This window comes from Hyperolius riggenbachi, chromosome 11, assembly GCF_040937935.1.
Source record: "Hyperolius riggenbachi isolate aHypRig1 chromosome 11, aHypRig1.pri, whole genome shotgun sequence".
NCBI lineage: Eukaryota > Metazoa > Chordata > Amphibia > Anura > Hyperoliidae > Hyperolius > Hyperolius riggenbachi.
This window is the reverse complement of record NC_090656.1, coordinates 191,906,374-191,928,168: the sequence shown is the minus strand read 5'-3', so window position 1 is coordinate 191,928,168 and position 21,795 is coordinate 191,906,374. Positions and strand designations below refer to the sequence as shown.

General features: G+C 44.1%; 1 protein-coding gene across 1 annotated transcript in view; it reads left to right on the top strand.

Moving 5' to 3' along the window:
- The window catches only part of LOC137537931 (cathepsin W-like), a 36,627-nt gene extending 24,586 nt beyond the window's left edge, over positions 1–12,041 (top strand). The window contains exons 10-14 of the mRNA XM_068259861.1: positions 2,422–2,535; positions 6,455–6,519; positions 6,604–6,694; positions 8,716–8,774; positions 11,867–12,041. Coding sequence (XP_068115962.1) covers positions 2,422–2,535; positions 6,455–6,519; positions 6,604–6,694; positions 8,716–8,774; positions 11,867–11,974 — 437 coding nt within the window. The 3' untranslated portion in view covers positions 11,975–12,041. The remainder of the gene's footprint in view (positions 1–2,421; positions 2,536–6,454; positions 6,520–6,603; positions 6,695–8,715; positions 8,775–11,866) is intronic.
- The last annotated feature ends 9,754 nt before the right edge of the window (positions 12,042–21,795 follow it).

Here is a 21,795-nt window from a genome sequence, read left to right as displayed (position 1 = left end):
GTATAGTGAGAGAAAGAAGTATTTGATACCCTGCTGAATTTGCTCATTTGCCCTCTGACCAGGAAGTGGCAAGTGTATATTTGTAATGGTAGGTTTATTGTCAGAGACAGAATAACAAAAGAACCATCAAAAAAATCAGTGCCCCAAAGTCAGAGCTTGATTTACATTGTTATCAGTGAAATAAGTATTTGGTGCCCTATCAACCAGTAAGATTTCATGCTCCCAGGCAGTGTCGTAGCTAAGGAGCTCTGGGCCCCAGTGCAAGTTTTACATGGGGCCCCCACAAGCACTCTATACATAACAATTGATATTCCTCACCAAAACCTGCCAAGGACAACCACAGAGATGCAAAAAGGGGATGAGTAACAGTGTGTTAAGGATTACTACTATTCAAAGCATCTATAGAAGTGATTAATATGAGCGCAGGACCAATAAAGAGCTAATACTATGATAGAGGGTGGACCCTTCGGGGCCCCTCTGGCCCAAGGGCCCCGATGCGGTGGCTACCTCTGCACCCCCTATTGCTACGCCACTGCTCCCAGGTGTCTTCACTGCATGCAAGTAATGAGCTGAGTTTAGGAGCACCCTCTGAAAGGGAATGCTCCTGATACCAACTTGTTACAGGACCTGTATAAAACACACCTGTCCACAGAAGCAATCAATAAGATTCCAAACTAACCACCATGGCCAAGATCAAAGAACCTTCAAAGGTTGTCAGGGACAAGACTGCAGACCTGCAAAAGGCTGGACAGGGCTACAACACTATCGCCAAGCAGCTTGTTAGAAGGTGACAGTAGTTGGTGTGATAATTTGCAAAGTGAAGAAACTGAAAATAATTATCAGTAGCCCTCGGTCTGGGGCTCTAAGCAAGGTTTCGCTTCGTGGAGTTCCAATGATCATGAGAACGGTGATGACGCAGCCTAGAACTACACGGGGGGAGGGGACATAACTTGTCAATGATGTGGAGGTGGACACATTGGCCTATATGCAATTACATTTTTCACCTGAGTTATCTCAATACAATGCAATTGAAAAAGTACCCAAAAGCTTGCTGGTGGCTTAAAAGGCATTTTATGGCAAGTTGTGAAATATATCACCTAGGAGAAAACTAGGGAGAAAAGTGAATTGCATATGGGCCCTTGTGCTTTGGGAGGGGAAGGGGGGGGGGGGGGGGGGGGTGAATAGGGCTCAGAGGGCAATGGATAGAGCTTTGTATTGTCAAATCTTGAGTGAGCACTTCCTTCCCTCAGTCATGGCATTGAAAATGGGTCATTGTCATACTGACACATCCAATCCATGACCCACCATGGCCAGGAAGGCAACAAAGGAGGGGCTCAAGAAGAATCGCATGAAAGTCCTGGAGTGGCTTCATCAGTCTCCAGACCTTAATCCAATAGGAAATCTGTGGAGGGAGCTGAAGGTTCGAGTTACCAAACATCTGCCTTGAAACCTTACTGACTTGGACAGAATTTGCAAAGAGGAGTGGGCCAAAATCCTTCTTGAGATGTGTGCAAACCTGGTGGCCAACTACAAGAAATGTCTGACCTTTGTGATTGCAACAAGGGTTTTGCCACCAAGTACTAAGTCATCTTTTGATAGGAGATCAAATACTTATTTTACTATAACCCATATAATCAAATAACCCATCTATTTTCTGAATGGCATAACACAGTTTTTTAGGTTGCCTGTAATGCCTGGAACACACAATGCAATTTCCCATCAGATAGATGGGTCGATAGATAATTTCTGACAGGTCCAATTGGATTTCCGATCATTTTTCTGATCGATTTTCTGATCACTTCTATGCAAATCGATCAGAAAAATGATCGGAAATCAGTTTGGACCTGGAGAAAATAATCTATTTGGCTCATCTATCTGATGGGAAATTGCATGGTGTGTACCAGGCTTTAGATGTGACTGTCATTATACAAGAGCTTGCCTTGAAAACAATTCCTAGAGATGCCTGTGGTCAATTTGATCAGGTGATTGTTCTGCAAGTCCCTGATTGGCTGCTCATGAGATAACTTCAACATAACGTCTAGCATGACTGACCTTTCAACTAAGGTAATCTGGACTGGAATGCTCAATAGAGTTTAAGTTTGCTCTGGGGAAGGCAAATGCATGTATTGTGCAAGTTGGAAATGTCCATTGTGGTTCTGCAACAGACAAACCCATATCCATTGAAAACAGACTTTGGGAATGGGCCCTTAGGAAAGCATGGACCCTCCCTACATGTCCATTGGTCCCCTTCTAACTGATTCATAAAACGGTTCCAGCAGAGAACCTAGCGTAATTCTAACCCTAATTTGGAATTCCAGGAAGGCTTAAAAAGTAGGAAAGGTCCCAGTTTATTCATAATTCATTGGTTGAGATACATTATGCTGATTGTTCATTTTTTTAATGTTGGTTTTCAACTTGTAGGCTTAGTTACGGAGGAGGAATACCAATACTGTGGTGTGAGGACGACATGCAGAAAATACCTTGCCTCTACAGCATGGATAGATGGATTTCTGATGCTTCCGAAGAACGAGACAGGTGAGGAGGAGGTCAGGTTGATGGCCTAACTTCCTTGAAACTCAATCTAATATAAGTTAAAGAAAAAGAAACAGCAAACAAGACTTGTATTTTCATGCTATACATTCCTACAACTTCACTGGATTTACTGCATTGACACATTTACTCCATAGGGAGTAGGGATTGTACATGTCTAGAGGGTTGCTGGCTCTACATATTAATACTATGCCAATGATATTTGCATGTATATAAATTAAAGCCATGCTGCCACAAACGCCAACATTGCATCATGGATCATTGATCTAGGTACTCACAGGTGTGCAATATTAAAAGTCCCAAGCCTGATGTTTGGATAACACATCACTGATTAGCTAGGCCAGATTTATATTTTTGTGCCTCTAGGCCAAGTATGTTGGGATTCCCCTTCTTGTGAAGCAGTGCCCCTCCCATTCCATGTGCAGCCCCTCCCTCTTCCATGTGTAGTAGAGCCCCTCCCATTCCATGTGCAGCCCTCTCTTCCATGTGTAGTAGAGCCCCTCCCATTCCATGTGCAACCCTCTCTTCCATGTGTAGTAGAGCCCCTCCCATTCCATGTGCAGCCCTCTCTTCCATGTGTAGTAGAGCCCCTCCCATTCCATGTGCAGCCCTCTCTTCCATGTGTAGTAGAGCCCCTCCTATTCCATGTGCAGCCCCCTTTTCCATGTGTAGTAGTAGAGCCCCTCCCATTCCATGTGCAACCCTCTCTTCCATGTGTAGTAGAGCCCCTCCCATTCCATGTGCAGCCCCCTCTTCCATGTGTAGTAGAGCCCCTCCCATTCCATGTGCAGCCCCCTCTTCCATGTGTAGTAGAGCCCCTCCCATTCCATGTGCAGACCCCTCTTCCATGTGTAGTAGAGCCCCTTCCATTCCATGTGCAGCCCTCTCTTCCATGTGTAGTAGAGCCCCTCCCATTCCATGTGCAGCCCTCTCTTCCATGTGTAGTAGAGCCCCTCCCATTCCATGTGCAGCCCCCTCTTCCATGTGTAGTAGAGCCCCTCCCATTCCATGTGCAGCCCTCTCTTCCATGTGTAGTAGAGCCCCTCCCATTCCATGTGCAGCCCTCTCTTCCATGTGTAGTAGAGCCCCTCCCATTCCATGTGCAGCACCCTCTTCCATGTGTAGTAGAGCCCCTCCCATTCCATGTGCAGACCCCTCTTCCATGTGTAGTAGAGCCCCTTCCATTCCATGTGCAGCCCTCTCTTCCATGTGTAGTAGAGCCCCTCCCATTCCATGTGCAGCCCTCTCTTCCATGTGTAGTAGAGCCCCTCCCATTCCATGTGCAGCCCCCTCTTCCATGTGTAGTAGAGCCCCTCCCATTCCATGTGCAGCCCTCTCTTCCATGTGTAGTAGAGCCCCTCCCATTCCATGTGCAGCCCCCTCTTCCATGTGTAGTAGAGCCCCTCCCATTCCATGTACAGCCCCCTCTTACATGTGCAGTAGAGCCCCTCCCATTCCATGAGCAGCCCTCTCTTCCATGTGTAGTAAAGCCCCTCCCATTCCATGTGCAGCCCTCTCTTCCATGTGTAGTAAAGCCCCTTCCATTCCATGTGCAGCCCTCTCTTCCATGTGTAGTAGGGTTCCTCCCATTCCATGTGCAGCCCCCTCTTCCATGTGTAGTAAAGCCCCTTCCATTCCATGTGCAGCCCTCTCTTCCATGTGTAGTAGGGCTCCTCCCATTCCATGTGCAGCCCCCTCTTCCATGTGTAGTAGAACCCCTCCCATTCCATGTGCAGCCCTCTCTTCCATGTGTATATTGTTTCTGGGGAGTGTCTGCAACACCTCAACCAAATAACCATGTGTGCTAGGGCTCAAAACAAGAGCAATTATATGGTAGAAAAAGAAAGCCCTTAAAGAATAGCACCTTTCACAGAAAATTTAGTAAAAATATAACAAAAGTCTTTATTCAACATAAGGTATAATAATAGTCACAATATCGATGATTCAATGAAAAATAGAACCATTTAAAAAACAAGTAAATGTTCCAACATGATCCCTGCTGCATATGAAACAATCACTCTAAATGCAATATATTGTATAATGACACAATGCTGCTGTCAGATATAACACCCCACAGTAGGCTTAATATTGAGCCCAACAGAGGGAGAACCCGGGTTCAGTATACAACCTAGTGTGATGCAAGGCCAATAAAACAACACCTATGCAATAACATTTTAAAGACAAAACACATGAATAAATATCACATATATGAAAATAAAGTGCACAATTGCTATCCAGATATACAGTATTAATAGTGATGAGAGGATGCCTGGTAGAAAATTGAGGCAAAGGAGCAGCCCATAGAAAAAGAGCATAAAGTGGAGTAGTGCAAAAAAATAGGAGATACTTAGCCCAGAATTGATAAAGGTCAATCTAAGCAGCACAAAAGGGAACAAGGAATCCCCTCAGAGGACACAATCCCACTAGTTCTGCAGGTGTCACCCCGCTTTATTAAGGAGATTCCCTCCTTCCGCCCTTTCTTATTAGCTGCGCAGCACATCCGCCCCCTCCTTTACCTTTCTATCATTGGCACAAATAGACAGTGCAGCCGCATCTAGGTTGCTGTAGCAACCGGACGCGGCTTGCGTAATGACGCGGCCGCGTCACATCTGGGTGGGCATACACCTCACTTCCCCTTCCCTCTATTTAAAAGGCGGATTTTCACATGCATTACCTAGCTTCCTCAGAAGCGGGCGGCGTCCCGCTAGGTGCACTAAGGTCCGGTTCTAGGGTGTTGGTCTCCTCTCTTGCCACTGTTACCCAGTAAGTCCAGCATTTCCTACTTACTCTGCACTTTAGCTTTCTTCATTCCCTTATCCATTTCCAGCATTGTTCTTTATTATTGGTTGCGTCCATTACAGCATTGTTTTGCACTAGTTGCACATTATTCTTCCATATTGCGGAAGCACTTTAGATTGTATATTTTTGATATCACTTATTGTAATTTTCATTGAACTAAGACCACTTTTGGTGTTTTTTTCATCTAACTGCTCCACTCGTGCCATTACTCGTGCATTTCTGTCCTTTATATATTTTGGCATTTTCTACACGCTGTGACCACTATTTAATATATATTTATATATATATACATTTATTTATACTTTTTTGGCATTGAGAGTGAACCCCACTTGTTTATTATATTATCCTTATACATTTCGATTATTATGATTATAATATGTACAGTTATCTTGTGGACCCCAGACCCATGTTGTTTTTAAAGTTTTTAATTCTCGATGGTTATAAATAAAGGTGATTTATATTATTAAATTCATTCATCTTGTCTAGAGTGGTGCTTAGGGCAGTCTTTTCTCTTTTTGATTACTAATTAACATGGTTTTGAACTTATCTGTAATTATTTTCTTTGTGAAACATCCAGCTTACCATATTGTCAGCAGGTGTAGTTTTTGCAGCCTTATAATAGGTTCAGACACTTGATAAACTTTATTGTGGGGTGCGCTGCCCAATAACCAAGTTATTGTGGACCTGAACGCTTGCACAGGACAGAAGGAAAACATAGAGAAATGCATCCTGTATGCATTTAGAGAGTTTTTAACCTGTCTGATTCCCCCTCATCTGTGACTAATCACCACCGCAATTTGATCTATCAGCTGTGTCAGCTCAGGAATCTTCTCTGCCACGGCTAAGCAGCTAATTTGTAAACAAAGGATGTTAATAGTATGTCTGCTTCCATGAAAGCAGGAAGTAGACACACCGCAGATTTATTATCTCCCGATGGCTAATTCATATGTAGGGTATAGAATAGGGTATTGATAATATCTTCGCCAATAGTTTCTGTTTATCGGAAGTCGTCACCAAACCATCTGCACAGAATCCACAAGTATTCTTCTAAATTACCCGCACATCTTTACTGTTGCTGTAAAATAGACATGCTTCTGTTTTGCAGACATGGCTTCTTATGTTGGAAACAATGGGACTCTGACGGTCATTCTCAATTCAGTTATGCTCCAGGTAGGTGTGCACTGGGTCATTATTCATTCAGGAATAAACTAGTTAGTAAAATCAAGTTGCTCAGACGTTTTCTTCTATTTGCAGCATTATAAAAAAGGAATTATTCACAATGTCCACCACAACTGCGATCCAGTTTATGTCGATCACGCGGTCTTGATAGTAGGTTATGCTAAGGGTAAGATCTGAAATGAAATCATAGATGATGTTAATCATAAATGAATTATTATGCAGGTTGTCCCCAACTTACAAATCCCCAACTTACGAATAACCCGCCATTACGAACGGCCCAAAAATGTGAAATTTGATTGTGTGGGAACAAGTCAAAAAACATTTTTTTTAAACCTCTATATTTTTTTAAAATTGATTTTCTCAAAAACTACAATAAAAATGTTTTTAAACTGGTTCAATTACATTCTGCTTAAGGGCACAGGGGGACAGAAGTGACACAGTGGGGTTGGGGGAACAGAGGTAATACAGTGGGGGAGGGGGCAGAAGTGTCACAGAGGGGGGCACTGGAGGCATAGGGAGGCATAGAGGAGGTACAGACGACAGAAATGACACATTGTTTTAATTTATGGACAGATTCAGGTTAAGAACAAAGTAGCAGTATATAGGTTCACCATAAATCTGACAATTGTTTCGGGGTCACTTGTTGTTCCACTTTCTCAAGACATACATACATTGTCAAGTTGGCCGCCAGCAGCTTAGACAATTCTTCAGTTACTGGTTTGGTCATCTAGAAAGTAAAATAAATTATAGCATGGTTGTAATAGTGGACTATAATTGATAAAACAGAGGCTCCACCAAGTATCAAATACACTAAAATCAGTCTAAAAAGGGAAGTAGTGGCGGCAAGAAGGCCGCAATAGCAGTATAGGGGGTGCTATTGTGGCTGGGAACATGAAGAATCACTCGCTTTCCCATGCCTGTCGGCTGGTGACGGCGAAACCGGAAGTCGTCGCCGGCGGGTCCAGGAGCATCGGAGCGGGGCTGCGAGAGCACTGATCAGCTGCAGGGGGCTGAGGGAAGCCCCAGGTGAGTTAAACTCATTTTTTCTCCCTGACTTAAGGTTCCCTTTAACACAAGTGGAGTAGGGTTTGTTCTCCCCACTTGTTCACTCAGTTGTTGTCTTTGAGGTTACCCACACTTGTGAGTATTATTCCATTCTTCGCATTTCTAAATAACCTTTGAGCGTTTATTTTCCATACTACACTTTAGTGGGCTCTTGGTTTGTAGCCCGTTTTGGGTGTAATAGTGTTAATTGGTCTTGGGAACTATAGTCCCTTCTCAATAAAGAATGCGCTCAGGGGTGTAGCAATAGGGGTTGCAGAGGTTGCGACCGCATCGGGGCCCTAAAGGGCTTTGCCTCAACTGCAGTATTAGCTCTTTATTGGTCCTGTGCTCATAATAATCACTTCTATAGATACTTTGAATCATTAACAAATTGTTCCTCATCCCCTTCTTGCACCTCTGATACTGTAGTTGCCATTGGCAACTTTTGGTGCGCCGTATCAATTGTTATGTATAGAGTGCTTGGGGGCCCCAATGTAAAACTTGCATCGGGGCCCACAGCTCCTTAGCTACGCCACTGAGTGCGCTGGTAATAAGGGATGGGCTTTCGAGTAGTTTACTACTCGAATTCGGAATTCAAATGAAGTCTAATAACTTCACTTGTGACCACAGGCAACGGGGAGTTAACTTACCCAGTAGTCTTCGGGGACGCCTGCGTTCCATCACGAGTCATAGGCATAATGAAAGCCGCGTTCCAAGACTTACTACCGCGCTTCCTCTTTCAAGCCGGAAGGAGGAAGCGTGGAAGTGATTCTTGGAACTCGGCTTTGATTACGCCTATGACGCGTAATGAAAAGCAGATGTCCCGAAAAATTCTGTGTAAGTTAACTCCCTGTTGCCTGTGCCCACACGTGAAGTCATTAGACTTCATTTGAATTCCGAATTCGAGTAGTAAACTACTCGAAAGCCCATGCCTGCTAGTAATCAAAATCTGAAAAAAGAATACGTACAAAAAAAAAAAAACTGCTGTCAAATTCAGAATTAGCTTGTTTTTGAACAGTCACTTGCCTATTTTTGTTGCTGGGGCACAATTGCCAGTTCATTAATGTTCTTTTTTTGTATTAATGTTTATGCCTTTTTTTGTCTGGTTATTATGGCATAATGCTATTCATATTCCACATGCAGGGAAGTATATGCCTCACTGGATTGTGAAGAACAGCTATGGTACTGATTGGGGAGAAAAGGTAAAATCTGTTGATTTGATACTCTGCTTATCCAAGATTAAAGACCAGCTCACTAAAATAAAAATACTTATTTTAGTTCTGGTGTGAAAAGTGGTTGGAAGCTCTTTTGGACTTAACTGTTGCCTGAGTCCACGATGGGGCTGTTATTTGTTTTATCTGTGGAGAAATGCATGAGCTTGCATTGCTTTGAGGCCCCTTTTACACTGGCGGGCAGGTTGCGACCGCATTGGGGCGCTTGGGCCAGGGGGGCCCCCGAGGGGCCCACTCTCAACTTCAGTATTAGCTCTCTATTGGTCCTGTGCTCATAATAATCACTTCTATAGATACTTTGAATAGTGGTAATCATTAACAAAGTGTTCTCCATCCCCTTCTTGCACCTCTGACACTGTACTTGCCATTGGCAGGATTTGGTGCGCCGTATCAATTGTTATGTATAGAGTGCTTGGGGGGCCCCAATGTAAAACTTGGATCGGAGCCCACCGCTCCTTAGCTACACCACTGCTGGCGGGGTGCGTTGTCCTGTTTTTATCGCAGGCCAACGCTATGCCTGTTAAAGTCTATGGGGCCTTTCACACCAAGGTGATGCGGTGGAAGTGACGTAATCACCGAAACTCCAATGCAAGCGCATACCCATGTAATTGGTCAACTTGCGCGGAAGTCATGTAAGTCTATGTCGACACGTATATTTAAAAAAAGATTGTGCGGTAGCATTGCAGCATGCATGCATGGAAGTGTATTTTGTCAATACACTTCCGCCCAATTTGTTTATTTGGCCACAGGAAGTGAGTGCTAGAGCTGCTTGGCCTGCTCCCTGACAGGGATTATAGTGTATTAACGTGGAAATCCCCAAAGGCTGTTTTTGGTGTTGCTGTGCGATGCCACCCTTAGCATCGCACTGCACCGGAAAAGCTGGTTAGCAGTGAGAAACCAGCCTAATATGAATCCTGGTGCTCCCTGACGGAAAACCGTTATATTTTGGTGGGCTTAATCACTAAAGATTTCAGGACATGAGTCCTAAAAATCCCTCCTGTAGGTTCCAGGACGTGAAACTCACAACCTGCATTAAAAGCCACTGTGCTCACATGTGTGATCCCAATCAGTAGCTGATACCCACTTTCCCATGAGAAATCTTTACCTTTTCTCAAACAGATCATCAGAGGGGTCTGTATGGCTGATATTGTGGTGAAACACACTGTGACATCATGACAGCTTCCTGTCTGTGAACCTGATTGCATTGTGGGAAATAACGATTTTTCCAACTGCCAAGCAACCAGTATCTCTCTCTGTGCATTATCTCTCCACAAAAAACAACCTTTTAGCCTATCACATTGTTAGTGGGTGTGGTTATAAATATTGGCAGTTTGTGGATCATTGTGGATCAAGTAACATGAATGAATTACATGGGGAATATCTATAGTTTCTTGATCTCTCTTATATTTGTTACCCTCTACTATTTTTCAGTAAGATAATCTTTAAAGAGACACTGAAGCGAGAATAAATCTTGCTTCAGAGCTTATATTCAACAGGGGCATGTGTGCCCCTGCTAAAACGCAGCTATCCCGCGGCTGAACGGGGGTCCCTTCACCCCCAAATCCCCCCCTGCAAAATCAACGACCAAATTGGTCGTAGATTTTGCTGCTCTTGAGGCAGGGCTAATGGCTGCAGCCCTGCCTCTCAGCGCCGTCTATCAGCGGCACATCGCCGCCTCTCCCCCGCCCCTCTCAGTGAAGGAAAACTGAGAGGGGCGGAGGAGAGGCGGAGATACTCGCTGACAGACGCGCGTGAGGCAGGGCTGTGGCCATTAGCCCTGCCTGAATGCGGAAGCGCTGCCCGGGACTCCACGAGGGGATTGGGGAGGTAAGGGACCCCCGTTTAGCCGCGGGATAGCGGCGTTTTAGCAGGGGCACGCATACCCCTGCTGAATATAAGCACTGAAGCGAGATTTATTCTCGCTTCAGTGTCTCTTTAAAGGTGAATGATTGCTGCTGTAGCAAATAGCAGCAATCATTCATTAAAGGTTTAAATGAAAAAAAAAAGATTAAAAATATTTAAAAGTAAAAAAAAAAAAGTGTAAAATGGTGTCAAAGTAAAATATAAAAAGTTTTAATGACGTGCACCTTCGTAGTCTAAAAATCTCGTGTATCACCTGCACTTGGCCTATAAGGTGGCCACACACGATACAATAAAATGATCCAATTTTACGGCAATTTGATAAAAAAGATCGGATTTCCTGAAAAATGTAAAGCTTTTTTTTAATTCAAGCAAGAAATACGATCGGATTTCCCATATTTATTTGATAAAAGTCACTCGGGAGTGCTGGATTTTTCTGATCAATTTTGTGAAATTTAATGGTGTGTGGTATATTGTCAACTTCCTTCTATATACTTCCAAGCAATTTTCTTAGAGTTTTCAATCATTTTTTTTCATAATTGGGTAAAAATTTACCCAATAATTGTGTGGTACATTGGTCAGATTTTTTAAATTACAATCAGTCCGAAAAATTGATTGCAATTCTTGAATTTAAAAGATACTTTAAAAATTGTATGGTGTGTGGCCACCTTAAGAAGTGTGCACACGTCTAATGACTACTGCCTGCAGCGATCGTATGTGATATGTGATCGCTAGGGCAACAGTTCGGGGCCCCAGTGCTGTACAGATGTATCGCTCAGGGGCCCCATTGGAGTATATTTTGAGGTGTTTTATACTAGTGACATTTGTTAGGTGAAAATTGAGAAAGATGGAACATGTAAAAAAAATGTATTTTCTGCACTTATGTTTATTTTCACCTGTAAAAAGGCTATTCTGTAAATAGAATAAATTCAGAAAACAATACTATCCAAAGAATGCCTAGATTGCCCTGAAAAATGTTTAATTTGCTACTGTCCTTGTTGGGGAGATTTACTTTCTTCACATCCAGACAGTAAGTGGGGTAAGCTGAACCACATCCGTGTAAAGACAGTAATAAAATACACAAAAAAGGTTGCATCTTCTTTTGACACTATTCAAAAGTATTTTTTGTGAAGCTGTGTATGAAGAGGATAAATGGTGTTTTCCCAGTACATATGGTAATTCTGTCATTTTTTCATTTGCAGGGATATTTTAGAATCTTTCGAGGTGGCAATGTTTGTGGAATCACACTGTACCCATTAGCCGCTACTGTGAACATCAAGAAAACCAGTTCAAAATCCTGCCCACCATAAATACCTCCGTAGGGATGTGAATAAATGTCAATTTTTATTGAACAATTTTAATAAACGCAGACATAATGCTGGACAGCCCGTTCTTCGATAATGTATAAGCATCCTTGGTGTGTCAGTGATCAGAACATCCAAACTTGTATGTAACTCAACAAAACAAAAATAGAAGTAAATACACTAAAAAATATATATATATGGAGCTTCTCCCACAGGATGGTACCAATAGAATTCCTGACACCAAATACAAACCCAACCAGTACTAACTATAGTCTTCTGCCCTTTACTTTTTGGATTTCTTGACGGATACCACAGCTGAAAACCTTAGGAGAAATGGGGGGAGCCGGCATGTATGGGGAGCTATCCTGACGGCCGCCACTCCCTCCGTTCTCCTTCTTTGTATCCTCCTTTCTTACCTAAATCCCCCCTCTTTCAGGTCTCCCTAAGCTTCTTCCAGGTCAAGGGAGTCAGGCCTCAGTGCGCAGGTGCTAGCCCAGCTGTGTGCGTCCTACAGCATGCGACCGCGGCTGGGAGTGCCCTGCGCATGCATAATCGTGACATCATGTGCATGCGCAGAGTGCTCCCTGCCGTGGTCGCGTGGCGACTTGGAACTTTCTGCCAGAAGGGGCTTTAGGTAAGAAAGGAGGGGGACACAAGAGAACGGAAGGGAGCAGTAGCCTTCAGGACAGCTCCCAATACATGCCGGCTCCCCATTTCTCCTTATGTTTTCAGCTCTGGTATCCTGTAAAGGACACCAGAGATTAAGATAAACTAATGAAATAAACAATTGTATCTACCCTCCTCCTAAAAATGACTTTTTAAAGCCGTATAAAACTCTGACATAATATTCAATAAAAAACATGTTTTCCTACTTTTTATATCCCATACAGTTATCATATTTGCTTTTGTGCATAATTATTCATTTAGAAATTTACAAGTTCCCAAAGTACATTGTTTTTGCTCTGAGAGCTGACATTGCATTTTATTCATAACTGGTGTATTCATATTGTAATGTACCCAGAAATGGTTTCTGAGTGAGCCAGAGAATGTTTACATTCCTCACTTGATACAATTACGTAAACACAAGATAATGTTATCTCCAGTTCGGATGCGTCCAGCTTTCCCTGCAGGGAGCTTGCAATTCCTGTGTTTAACTAGTTGAATGCTGTTCTAGTAAAAAAAATGGTGGTAGTATATAATATGCTGTAAATAATCTTTTAGAGCAAATAAGACATGCTGGGTTTCATACCACAGTTTTATTTTATATTTAAATCTAATTTTTAAGTTTTTACTGTTTTATTGTTTTTGCTCAATGACACATTCATTGAAGTATGCCAGAGCTAAAATCTATGAACTATTGTCCCTTTTTATCTCTTTCCTGCTCTCAGAAGCCATTTTCTGCTAGGAAAGTGTTTTATAGTTGTAATTTCTTATCAATGAGGGTCACACTGTCGTCTGACCCAGTCCTGACTCCTGACAGGAACTGCCACTTACATGGCTGATGTTTAACTCTTTCAGGCAGAGAAAAAAAAAGAATACAACATAGTTATTTGTGTGCTAGGCACTGTACATGGACATGTCTACCTCATCATATCACATGTCACCTTGGGTATCCTTTAAGTAATCCTAAAAGTAAAGAGCAGAAGACTATATTTAGTATTGGTTGGGTTTGTATTTAGTGTCAAGTATTCTATTGGTACCATCCTGTGGGAGGATCTCCATATATATTCTTTACTGTATTTGCTATTTCTGTTTTGTTGAGTATATCAGGCCAAATGACAGTACCAGAATCCATTAATAGCCTAGCAATGCCTCTCTGGTTTATATCCTTTGGACAATGGTACTCTATAAATAGGGGATGTTCACCAATATTATGGACCGTGTGGGTTGGTCTTTTAGTCTTGTTCATGGGAAGGAGTCCCACACTCATGTCTTCTGAATTCCCTAAGGAATATCAGCCTTCACTGGGGACAAGGGAAACATTGACAATTTACAATGGAAGGTTCACCATGCAGCAAATATTACGGCATACCCATCAGGGCCGGATTTAGGGAAAGGCCACCTAGGCCATGGCCTAGGGCACCACAGGAGCAAGGGCACCCAAGCAGCAGGCTAAACTGGTGCAGCATTTGCAAGTGTGCAAATACTGCAATGCAGGGAGATCAGGCTAGCACCTGACCGCGGTACACTGCTGCTAGCTGCCTGTACAGCGGCCACCTTGCTCTATGTGCACCTTTGCATTGTGGCCAGCGGCTATGGACTTGGCAGCATTGGAGACAGAAAGGAAGAGGAAGCTTCTGCACTGGAGACTAGTGGAGAAATGAGTGACACTAATGGCTGCTGCAGTGTGAAGTCAAGCTGACCACCTATACTGAAAGAGGGGGGAGGAGGGATTAAGAAAGTCATCTGGCTGCCTATACTGGAGGGAAGGCGGAGGGGTCATCTCGCTACCAATACTGAAGGGGGTGACAGTGGCCTTGGGCGGTAAAAAACACAAATCCGGCCCTGATACCCATACAACTTCTAACAGCCACCAGTTCTACAATATGAATATCTGGAAAGCACTGGAGGCTGCTGTTAGCAGTAACTAGCGTTTTTGACACCTAAGTCATTCTGGAAACACAAATGTCATTTCACAGAAGAGATAACGTATATGTTTTTTTCAAGCAAATGTGTGATTTCCTTTGACAGCCTGGTCTACCTACCAGCAAATATGAAAGAGAATAATCACTTGAAACTGTAGGTTACTGGCATAGCCTCACGTTCAGAGAAGCACAGTTCTGTACTGTGCATTATACACACGTACAACACAGAGCTCAGATTACATTGCTGATTCAACGTGGCCACACAAACAAAACCATAAAATGATCCGATTTTACAGCAATTCAATAAAAACGACTGGATTTCCTGTAACTCAAAAGCTTTTTTTTTTATTCGAACAAGAAATCCCATCGTATTTCCCATTTTTTTAAAATATAAAGTCGATTGGGTGTGGTGCATTTTTCGGATCAATTTTTATGAAAATTGAATGGAGTAGGTTAGCTTGTCCATTTCTTAATAAATAGACCCAAGCAATTTTCTTAGAGTTTTCAATCATTTTTTTCATAATTAGTAAAAAATTGAAACACGTTTGTGTGTATGGTACATTGGTCAAAGTTTTCAAATGTTACAATCAATCAGAAAATGTTATTGTTATCATTAAACTGAAAATACATTTTAAAAGATTGTATGATGTGTGGCCACCTTTAAGATGCCCGTACACAATTATTATTTTTTTATTTTTACACGATTTTGATCTATTAGATTATTCTATCAAACCCGGCATACACTATTACATTTTCAAAGCAATCAACCTGATTTTTCCAATACATCTGATCATTTATTTTTTTTTGTAACACTATTTTTTATTAGCTTAAAAAAAAAAAAAAAGGAAAGGTATTGTAACGATTGTGGAACTTTCTCCGTGATCAGCGCACAACGCGTGCGCTGATACGGCGGAAATCCTCCCCAAGCGTATATTTGCAGGCACCCAGCAAAAGGTGCTACGCACCCGTAGAGGGAAATTCCTGTCGGCAGATGGCGCTGGGGAGTGCAGAGGAACTAATCCTCTGTACCTCCACAAATGCCAGACAGGAATTGTACGAAGCGCAGAACGCAATCGCAAGACAGGCGATTTTGAATGAGAACGAGCAAAGGGACAGGTTGTATGTGTGTGCGCCAATCTAGTCGCAACCCCGCGACAGTGCACACACAACAGCAGATATGAAATAGGAACGCGATCGCGTGAGGTGCGATCGCCAGACGTGACACAAGGCAGATCAGAACAGAATACGAGGTTAGGCACAGCAAATAATACAATGAGAATAACAAGGAAAATAACAAACGCTAACTGAACGCGAACACCGCACTCATTCGCAACAGTGCACGCGTTTGTGCGCGGTCTCCACGTGATAAGCACAATAGAGACAAGCACGCCTAACTAACCAAGACAAGACAAACATGTAACAGAGGACGCGAGCGCTTGCTTAACGGTTACCTCACCGAGCCTCCAGCAAGCGTTCGTAGCAGACAAGACAGACACACGAAAACAGGGACAAGCGAGAGATAGGATCCACAGCACTAGCGAAAGTGGCTAGCGCGATCCAGGTACAGAGTAGCAGAACAGAAGGATCCACAGCACTAGCGGAAAGTGGCTAGCGCGATCCAAGGAGACAGAACAGAAGGATCCACAGTGCTAGCGCAGGATGCTAGTGCGATCCAGGTACAGAGTAGCAGAACAGAAGGATCCACAGCACTAGCGGAAAGTGGCTAGCGCGATCCAAGGAGACAGAACAGAAGGATCCACAGCGCTAGCGCAGGATGATAGTGCGATCCAGGTACAAAGTAGCAGAACAGAAGGATCCACAGCACTAGCGGAAAGTGGCTAGCGCGATCCAAGGAGACAGAACAGAAAAGATAGCTGGTAGCAACCGCTGCACCAGCTATACTCCAAGAACAGAGATCAGAACCATTTCCTGTCGACCACCGTTGGGACAGGACAATAGCAACAGAACAAACAAACAGATAAGCAATCCTAACTGCACTAAGGAAACCTGCCTAGTGCAGTTTTCCAGGAATTACTCTAAGCTGATCTTCAAACAGAGAGTAAGGCTGACACTCCTCCAGAGTTTCACAGGAAGACTCCTTATGACCAGCGAAGCATTGTGGGAAACACATAGTACTTATAGTACACGCCTTCAATGAATGTGGCCAGGCAATTTGCATGACAACGTATGCAAATTCCTCAGCAAGCACAAGCTGCAAAATTGACAGAAGCTCTCCTTTGCAGAGTCCTGCAGCATGCAAACCTAAACAATGGTCAAAAAGCTGCCTGCCTGCACAGGCAGCTGAGCAGATCATTACAGGTATACAGGTACAAGATGGTTTGTCGGTACAGAAATAAGAATTGTTGACAAAGATTACTAGACAATATGCAACTAACTCAGGAGGGGTAGGGATAATATCCATGGTAGAATGTTGACCAACTTTGGAGAAGGAAAAGAAAGAAAAAAAAAAGCAAAATGACCGGAGTTCAGATCAAAAAATCTGTTCAGCAAAAAAGTTGAGAGTTCTTGTGCCTGCTGGTGGAGAGAAAAATATGACAAAACAATGTCCAATTACGTAGAAGATAAAACATCTTAGTAAAGGGTAAAATTGAACCTAATATAGAAAAAATTCACATCTGATCGGATTTTTATCGAAAAAAATAATGAATGATCATTTTTTTTTTTTAATCGGTTGAAAAAGTATTCTTTTCAATTTCCGCTCTAGTAAATCATTTAGTTGAATAAACGTTTTCAGGTTTCTGTGTGCATTTTATCTGCATGCATTTTCTGACAACCAAGTGTCTTTCCATGTGTTTATAGCTATCGCACAGCCCTTCCCTCAAGCGATATTGTTACAAACTACCTCTAGTGAATCAATTTATATGTGATTCTACATTCATGAATTTTTGAACTTTAACTCTAATTTTAATTCTAATCCTATTATGATATGGATCACGTTATCTTTGCGCAAATGCAAATACTGTAGTTTTATTGTATTTTTCAAACTGACTTTTCTTAAATGACATCACAGAGATGTAGGCGGTATTACTGTCACCCCAAAATCCCCCACCCACCCCCTCCCCCTTTTCAATTTTTATCTGTTGATCTATAGACATGAGATTGTATTGCATCTGTTTTATTATAATATAGTTCTAATTGCAACTATGTACAATACTATACTATACAATGCAATGCTGGCTGCATCTACCATTTATATAGACCACTGTATCGAGGAGTTCCCTTTGTTGTTTTAGGCACTGTTATTGGCCTGAGGAAGCGGGCTTGGACCCGCGAAACGCGTTGCCTGTGCTAAATAAAATCTTTTATTAATACAAAAATTTCGTCATTGAGGTAAGCTGCCTCGTTTCCCTTTTTGTTTTTAAACTGCTTTTAAAAGCTTTTATCCACCAGGGCGCCTCTTTTCCCTATTTGTCCATGTGGAAAATGCTCACATTTTTTCAAAGAAGTGACTGTAATTGATAGAGAAAATGCACATGGTGCTGCAGTTCTGTTTATTTTTCTGCATGTGGAAAATGCATTCAAATATAAACAGGCTCCAGTCAGTTTTCTCCTTTGAGCACACTCCGGAGGAGAGAGCATGGGGAGTAGGGACAAGTGATGGCTGTGTACAGAGAAAAAAACTCCCACTCTGCTGGCACTGCTATACTTTGCACCCAGTTTTCTGGGTCTTCTCTGGAATGGCTGCATCAAATAGTAAAGGTGAAAAGGTAGTTAAAGGATACCCAAAGTGACATACTCAGTCCTGACCCAGACAGGAAGTGACTACAGTGTGACCCTCACTGATAAGAAATTCCAACTATAAAACACTTTCCTAGCAGAAAATGGCTTCTGAGAGCAAGAAAGAGATAAAAGGGGGAATTTCTTATCAGTGAGGGTCACACTATAGTCACTTCCTGTCTGAGTCAGGACTGAGTCAGCCACTTACATACCTGATATTTAACTCTTTCAGACAGAGAAAGAAAAAAAGGAACACCGCATAGTCATTTGTGTGCTAGGCACTGTACATACACATGTCTATCTCATCATGTCACATGTCACTTCGGGTATCCTTTAAGCCTTTACACAATTTTAAAGAAACAGTAAAGAAAAGGGAAGAATAAACTAGAGCTGTGAAATCTGACCGCAGTCAGTGTGGCAAATTCACCAGCTATTAATAACCGGTGTTTTGAACAGGAAACAGCAGAGACATTTGAAAAGGAAACAGTATAGACTTTGTTTTATTTAGATTTTCTTTTTCAACTTGAATTTTATTGAAAGCATAACATAAAATATAAAAGACAGTATAAATTATCGAAAATAACTTGCTGAGGGTGGAATAACATCAAAGTACAAATGGCATATACTGCACATAGGAGTATATTAAAATATGAACACAGTACAATCGGTCGGAAACATGTGCTAAGAAGAAGAGCTCATGTGGAAAGGAACCAAGAGCTGCTAGTCCCGTGAGACCTGTAAAGGCTACACAGCTCATTGGATATCCAGAACAAAACTAGGTTGTCCTTGTCCCCTACCCACTCTGTAAGCGTGCACGATGATTCTCAGATCTTCCGCCGGCTTGTTAGACTCCGGAGCGCTTCCAGGATTCAGCACGGGATTGAGCCCAGCCGGTACCGATGTGTGAGTGGATTTGGAGGTGTGGTGAGCAGTGTGCTTGGTTACGGAGCGCTCCAGATTTTAAATGATTTTATTGTTGGTCTTTTCTTGCATTTTGTATCAATAAAGATTGCATTTATACTTCGAACCTGCGGAGTGATGGCACTACTTTTTCCATAATTAACCATGATCGCCATATGTGACGTCACTCCTGTCTCGGCAGTACAGCAGGACACATTACGTGGTTGAGTACGTGCAGGCTTCATTTGGTTAGTAGAGCCTAGCATTACAGGGGGTGGGGGCAGTGTAAAGAGTAAGGAGGTTGGTAAAACTTAAAGTAGCCCATTTTATGTTACAAAAATTTGAAAATGTGGTGGTAAAAATGTAAAGTGCATGGTAACCAATGCTAGGAGCCTTGCAAATGAAATATACGAACTAGAGTTCATTCTGATTGACAAAGGCTATGCCACTGTGGGAATTACAGAGCAGGGGCGGACATACGGCCGTGCAGGCCGTGCCGCCGCACGAGGGCCCCTGAAGTTCCGTTTTCTTCAGGGGCCCATGGCATTAAGTACTTTTTTTTTTTTTTTTTAATATTTTTTTTTTTTTTTATTATTTTATTCCCGGGGGCCCCCCGACTCCTATCCTCCCTCCCTCCCTCACCTCGGGGGCCCCCTCCCGATATGCGCGGCGGGAGAGCGAGCGAGCGGCAAATGCAGGAAGGGCTCTCCAGGCATCCGCTAGAGGCCCAGCCGCTTGGTCTCCAATATGTCTCCAGTTGGAGACATATTGGAGACTCAGCGGCTGGGCCTCTAGCGGATGCCTGGAGAGCCCTGAAGACTTCCTGCATTTGCCGCTCACTCTCCCGCCGCGCATATCGGGAGGGGGCCCCCCGAGGTGAGGAAGGAAGGGAGGGAGGGAGGATAGGAGTCGGGCCCCCCACCCGGATAGCTACCCACCCGGCTACCTACCCACCCGGCTACCTACCTACCCACCCGACTACCTAACCACCCACCAGGCTTCCTACCTACCTACCCACCCGGCTACCTACCCACCCACCAGGCTTCCTACCTAACCACCCACCCAACTACCTAACCACCCACCCGGCTACCTACCCACCCGGCTACCTACCCACCCACCAGGCTTCCTACCTAACCACCCACTCAACTACCTAACCACCCACCCGGCTACCTACCCACCCGGCTACCTACCCACCCGGCTACCTACCTACCTACCCGGCTACCTACCTAACCACCCACCCGGCTACCTACCTAACCACCCACCCGGCTACCTACCGGGCTAGTTACCAACCCACCCACCAGGCTACCTACCCACCCACCCGGCTACCCGGCTACCTACCTAACCACCCACCCGGCTACCTACCTAACCACCCACCTGGCTACCTACCTAACCACCCACCCGGCTACCTACCGGGCTAGTTACCAACCCACCCACCAGGTTACCTACCCACCCACCAGGCTACCTACCTACCCACCCACCAGGCTACCTACCCACCCACCAGGCTTCCTACCTACCCACCCGGCTACCTACCTACCCACCAGGCTACCTACCCACCCACCAGGCTACCTACCTACCCACCCACCAGGCTACCTACCCACCCACCAGGCTTCCTACCTACCCACCCGGCTACCTACCTACCCACCCGGCTACCTACCCACCCACCAGGCTTCCTACCTACCCACCCGGCTACCTACCTAACCACCCACCCGGCTACCTACCTACCCACCCACCCGGCTACCCACCCACCAGGCTTCCTACCTAACCACCCACCCGGCTACCTACCTAACCACCCACCCGGCTACCTACCGGGCTAGTTACCTGCCCACCCACCAGGCTACCTACCCACCCACCCGGCTACCCACGCACCCACCAGGCTACCTACCTACCCACCCACCGGGCTACCTACCTACCTACCGGGCTAGTTACCCACCCACCCACCAGGCTACCTACCCACCCGGCTACCTACCCACCCACCCACCAGGCTACCTACCCACCCACCCACCAGGCTACCAACCCACCCACTCAACCAGGCTACCAACCCACCCACCCACTCACCCACCCACCCACTAGGCTACCTATCCACCCAACCACCCATGGGAGCTGCGCGCCGGATGGAGGCTGGGACAGGAGGTCTGCTGCTGCAGGTGAGTAAATGTTTTTGCTTTATTTATATTAGCAGGTGTATGTTCTGGGCAGGTCTGCCACATGATTGCATGTATTTTCTTCGCAAATCTGCCGACATGATTGCATGTATTTTCTGGGCATATCTGCCGACATGATTGCACGTATTTTCTGGGCATATCTGCCGACTTGTTTGCACGTATTTTCTGGGCATATCTGCCGACTTGATTGCATGTATTTTCTGGGCATATCTGCCGACTTGTTTGCACGTATTTTCTGGGCATATCTGCCGACTTGTTTGCACGTATTTTCTGGGCATATCTGCCGACTTGATTGCACGTATTTTCTGGGCATATCTGCCGACTTGATTGCACGTATTTTCTGGGCATATCTGCCGACTTGATTGCACGTATTTTCTGGGCATATCTGCCGACATGATTGCACGTATTTTCTGGGCATATCTGCCGCCATGATTGCACGTAT